The sequence below is a fragment of the Chiloscyllium plagiosum genome, unplaced genomic scaffold (genome assembly GCF_037043375.1).
Source record: "Chiloscyllium plagiosum isolate Xiang-an unplaced genomic scaffold, Cpla_swu_hap1 HiC_scaffold_31, whole genome shotgun sequence".
Taxonomy (NCBI): domain Eukaryota; kingdom Metazoa; phylum Chordata; class Chondrichthyes; order Orectolobiformes; family Hemiscylliidae; genus Chiloscyllium; species Chiloscyllium plagiosum.
The window spans coordinates 16,734,434-16,740,433 of NW_028270169.1; the positions used below are offsets into that span (position 1 = coordinate 16,734,434).

General features: G+C 37.4%; 1 protein-coding gene across 1 annotated transcript in view; it reads left to right on the forward strand.

Annotated features, from left to right (window-relative positions):
• Positions 1 to 5,491, forward strand: part of spata22 (spermatogenesis associated 22) — a 70,744-nt gene extending 65,253 nt beyond the window's left edge. Inside the window, exon 9 of the mRNA XM_087977085.1 lies at positions 4,504 to 5,491. Coding sequence (XP_087833211.1) covers positions 4,504 to 4,695 — 192 coding nt within the window. The 3' untranslated portion in view covers positions 4,696 to 5,491. The remainder of the gene's footprint in view (positions 1 to 4,503) is intronic.
• The last annotated feature ends 509 nt before the right edge of the window (positions 5,492 to 6,000 follow it).

Consider the following 6,000-nt stretch of genomic DNA (forward strand, 5'->3'; position numbering starts at 1 on the left):
ACAAGTTTTGCATGTGAAATGAGATGAAAATCATCCCCAAAGTAATCTGCTGAACAAACTTACCCATGCTCTTTAAACTCAAGTTCAAAAAAATAATTCTGTTATCTCGCAGTCCATTCACTTTTATGCTTCAGTCGACTATTTGCCCAATCGGTGTAAAATCATTGCAGTTGATTCTATGGGCCTATGTTATATACTACATTTTCTCATGACAATTTATTTTTAAAAAATCACTAGTTTAGCCTAACTTCTTCACAGCTGTGACAGTTTCTGAAAAAGTGACCTGTTATTATTTACAATTCAGCATCAATCTCAGACCAGTAAGGCATAAAATGAGGTATAGTTTTGAAACAGCATATTATTTTCTTATATGGTTCAAACATTCTGTGCTGGCAATGCATACAATATAGGTTTATTGTTCTCCAAGAAATATCTAATTGAATGTTGCTCAGCAAAATTTATCTAAGATTAATTTTCATCTGACACATTCGTTGGGTTAAAGGGAAGGAAGAGAACAGTAAAATAATGATTGAATATTGGTGATGTTAGGTGGTAGAAAGTTAATATGCTCAATGTAATACTTTTGTGTGGCACTTTAATGGAGACATTTGCCTAGTGCCCACATTAAAATAGAATACCCATAACTATCATGAGCATGTAAAGTGTTTGCCAGGTAATATCACTGACAACATAAAACCTCAGCAATATGTTAAGAAAATTGCACATTTCCTGTCCACAAATCTTACTTCCATTTATTTTGGTTGTATTTTACTATCAGAGCTTAGTATTGTAAATTATCATGCCAATATTTCCCTCGCAATTTTGATACATCACTGATCACAATGCAGTTGTGGTCTCTGACTGAAAAAATTCTGTGTATTCTATGGGAAAGGTTGTATTTGATGCTATTGTATTATCACTGTGCTGAACATTAAAGTCAAATCTAAAATTGAGATTGGAGATGCAGTAAACAGGTCAGTAGCTGCCTGATCAAAACATGAAACCATATTAGCTCTGACCTCACTAACCTACAGAGGGTGGGTTTAGGATGATTGTGTTGTGTATGAAAAAGTATGTGTATTTTAAAAGTAAAACTTTTGCTAGCTAATACCTTTTGTCTTGTGCCAAATTGAGTAGTGTGGCTTCTAGGAAATTAACATCTTCCTGTATTTATGGCTTTAAGTTTAACAGCATTGATGATTATTGAGAATTTTTCTTCTCTCTGCGTGTCCACTCAGTATTGCCAATTCTGTTGTAACTTTATATGTAAATAATCTTCTGTAGAAACAGTAAGTCAAATCTGGCACCTTTGATACTGATGCTGTTCCAGATTTTGGATATTTCTGAATTTAGGTTGGGTAGTTCAGGCCATGGGCTGTTTGGGTCAGGTCAGGTAGTATCAAAGGTCACTTTGGAACACAGCATGGAATGAAGCACTAAGTGGCAAAGTTGGCAACTAGTCTGGAGCCACACTGCACCAATGCAGTGCCTAACCAATTTTCCAAGTAATTTTTAAAAGTTTAGCTCAATTAAACTTATTTAATTGAGGGTGGCACGGTGGCTCAGTGGTTAGCACTGCTGCCTCACAGCACCAGGGACCCGGGTTCAATTCCAGCCTTGGGCAACTCTCTGTGTGAAGTTTGCACATTCTCCCCGTGTCTGCATGGGTTTCCTCTGGGTGCTCTGGTTTCCTCCCACAATCCAAAGATGTGCAGGTTAGACCCGGCTAAATTACCCATAGTGTTCAGGGATGTGTAGGTTGGTTGCATTAGTCAGGAGTAAATATAGGATAGGGGAATGTGTCTGGGTGGGTTATTCTTTGGAGGGTTGGTGTGGACTTGTTGGGCCGAAGGGCCTGTTTCCACACTGTAGGAGTTCTAATTCTAAAAATTCTAAAATTAATGTATGAAAGATTACATAAATAGCCAGTTTTTGAAAATTGCTGGTTTTCAGGTAGCCAGTCTTCACATGCTCTATCTCTGCAGTTCTATGGAAGTCCACAAATTTTAGGATAAAGAGAAGGAGTTCTAAAACAGATGAGAAATTACTACTTTCAAAGGGTTGTGAATATGTGAGATTTACTACCCCAGAATTCTGTGAATGCCAGGTCATTGAGTAAATTTAAGAGGAAGTAAACAGATTTTAAATTAATAATGGGTTAAAGAGTTATGGGGAAGGACAGGAAGTGGAATTGAAGCCAAGAAGAGATCAGCCATTATCATGTTGAATGGTGAAGCAGGCTTGAGGGGCTGAATGGCCCACTCCTGTTTCCAGTTCTTACATTCTTTATGTCATGTTCTTATGTACATTGAAATAACAGCAATCAGATAAATTGTATAACCCCATCACATTCTCTCAACCATTTATTTTTCTGCCATTCACCCAATAATGATCAAGTATGGAAGAAAAAGGCAAAGTCACAAATAACCAATGTTCGTTGGAAACAAAAAAATGTTTTTGCAGAATGTTTTTCATAATCATGTGATCTATTTGCTATGCTACCCTCAGCGCGCACTGTTTTTTTTTGAGATCTGCTCTTGAGGGGCACTTTTTGATTGTTAGGGGCTACTTTTTCCTTCTCTCTCACTCCTATATTAGGTGATGCAGTCAGGTAGTGCATTGTCTTCTGTATTTGTATTAAGATACAGAATGGACATGCAGAGAGAAGAAATATTCTCAATAATCATCAATGCTGTTAAACTTAAAGCCATACAGGAAGATGTTAATTTCTTAGAAGCCACACTACTCAATTTGGCACAAGACAAAAAGCATTAGCTAGCAAAAGTTTTATTTTTAAAATACACATACTTTTTCATACACAACACAATCATCCTAAATCCACCCTCTGTAGGTTAGTGCGGTCAGAGCTAATATGGTCTCATGTTTTGATCAGGCAGCTACTGACCTGTTTACTGCATCTCCAATCTCAATTTTAGATTTCACTTTCATATTCAGCACAGTGATAATACAATAGCACCAAATACAACCTTTCCCATAGAATAATTCCTGAACATACTTATATATTCAAAGTTTGTGCGAAGATTTGTAGCTCGGGTGCTCGTTGTTGTGGTTCTGTTCGCCGAGCTGGAAGTTTTTGTTGCAAACGTTTCGTCCCCTGGCTAGGCGACATCATCAGTGCTTGGGAGCCTCCTGCGAAGCGCTTCTTTGATGTTTCCTCCGGTGTTTATAGTGGTCTGTCCCTGCCGCTTCCGGTTGTCAGTTTCAGCTGTCCGCTGTAGTGGTTGGTATATTGGGTCCAGGTCGATGTGTTTGTTGATGGAGTTTATGGATGAATGCCATGCCTCTAGGAATTCCCTGGCTGTTCTCTGTCTGGCTTACCCTATGATAGTAGTGTTGTCCCAGTCGAATTCATGTTGCTTGTTGTCTGCGTGTGTGGCTACTAAGGAGAGCTGGTCGTGTCGTTTCGTGGCTAGTTGATGTTCATGTATGCGGATTGTTAGCTGTCTTCCTGTTTGTCCTATATAGTGTTTAGTGCAGTCCTTGCATGGTATTTTGTACACTACATTCGTCTTGCTCATGTTGGGTATCGGATCCTTCGTTCTGGTGAGTTGTTGTCTGAGCGTGGCTGTTGGTTTGTGTGCCGTTATGAGTCCTAGGGGTCGCAGTAGTCTGGCTGTCAATTCCGAGATGCTTCCGATGTATGGAAGTGTGGCTAGTCCTTTTGGTTGTGGTATGTCCTCGTTCCGTGGTCTCTTCTCTTTCATCAACAGATGCCTAAGAGAAAGACCACGGAACGAGGACATACCACAACCAAAAGGACTAGCAGGCTCCCAAGCACTGATGATGTCGCCTAGCCAGGGGACGAAACGTTTGCAACAAAAATTCCAGCTCGGCGAACAGAACCACAACATACTTATATATTTATTACTGGTAGGTTGACTAATAAACTTATAAGTCAATGTAGTTAAGCTCTAAAGAATCAGGGAAGATCTTCTCTCCAACCTCCCTTGTCTCTCACCATTCCCCAAAAGCTGCTTATTTTCATATTCCGAAGTTGTCTGGCACAACTCTTATCTACTCACTGGAGTGAAAATTGTACTTTTTTACTGAGAGAGGTTGGGCTAGTCTGGAGATTTTCCCAATTTGATACTGAAAACTGTACCAGTGTGTTGGTACATGCTTGTATCTTTACTTTGTTTTAGTTTAAGAACAACTTAAGACTGCACTGCCTTGACAATAATGCCGTTCAATTCCAAAATTTTATGTTCGTGTCAAAATTTGTTATGTTCTTAGTTGTTTCATTCTATAGATGTGTTATGCCAACTGAGTCTTTCTAAATTTTGTTTAACCTTGGATGGGTTCTAATGAATAAATTGTAGTGCTTGGCAGTAGTTTCTATTTTGTATTTGGTCCACTGTAGCTATCATATTAGCATTGAATGCTGTAAGACTTGTAGCACACCAAGCATTTTGATTTTTCTCCCCCTCCTACTGAATACTAATATGCCAGTTGATATGTCAAGCCTTGTATTTGCTATTTCAGGACCGTGACCTTCCAAGGCTGATCAGAGGTCAAGCACACAGATGCATGGGAACCTATGACCAAAGAAGAAATCTTTTTAAATGTGTATCTGTTAGACCTGCCTCAGTTGTAGAACAAAAAACCTTTGCTGAATTTGTCAGTGTGGCAAATGCTGAAATGACACAGTTTGTTAATGCACTAAATGAACTCTGAATACTTCTAAACCAGTATCAAAAATTTGTCATTTATTTGTGTCATATAAGAAAGAAAGGCTGAAAGAAAGGACACTGTAAAATTGCAGTTTGAAATATGATTTCATAACTATTTCAAGACTTTAATTTTAAAGTTACAATAATAGATGGGATAAATGTGTTTTGTGAATCAACAAATGTTGATTGAACCATTAAATCTTTTATTTTAATGTTGAATACATATATTCAATGCTGTGTTACTTTGAACATATTTAAATGCATGTTGAGGAAAAAATGGTTCCATTGCAGGGTTCCTTTAAAAATATAAGATTCAGAATGCTAACTTGTGTTACCTCTTGTAAAAATACACAAACCTGTTCCAAATACATTCTTTTTCATTTATCATCAGTTCTTTAAAGTTCTCCTATGCAGTATTACTGCAGTGCCATACTCAAAATGAAAGGGGGAATTTTTCTCTGATTGAAAATTGGCACCCCAATGAAAACGTTTATGTCGGGCAATAAAATAAAGAGCAGCCATCTAAACTTTTAAACTTTATTACCACCTATATGAAATATACTGTTTCAATTTTATGCAAAGGATTTTAAAATTGGTTCCTTACTAATCTTATTGCAGACATTGGCTGTCAGCGAGTGCCTTATCTGATGTGTTATGATGTTCACAAAGCAATGATTAATGATTGTGACATCCATCGTTATTGCAGTGTTTTCGAAAAGTAATCAGTATTTGATTATAAGAAAATTCTATGTTGAATTTATATTATCCCATTAAGAAATCAATAACAAATTTTGTATATTGTGTCACATCCAATACTTTAAGTCAGTAAATTATTATTCATTAAAGGCTCTTTGCTGCTGCTTTTATTGTGTTGTTACTCTGTTGCACAAGTAATACTTTTAAATTGTAAATCCAGGATTTGTATTATTAGGTGTTTATTAATTATGCACTTGATATTTTAATCTAAACTCTTTTCGGCAAGAATGAAAAGCAGCTGCTGCCCTATGAATTGGGAGCTCACAAGTTCATTTGGATGTCTGAGATGAACACCAAGGAGGAAATAGAAGTCAAAAGAGCGCTAGATGCCACCAGCTTTCCAAATTTACTGGATGAAATTTAAAAAGTGGCATTAACAATAGTGTGGTAAATATGCAGAAATAAAGAATGATGGCACATTTTGGAGAACTGTGCAAAATTATGGTCACCCTCCTGTCGGAAGGATATTGTTAAATTGGAGCGAATTCAGAAAAGATTTACCCGAATGTTGCCGAGTCTGAAGAGTTTGAGGTATAAGGAGAAGCTGGATAGG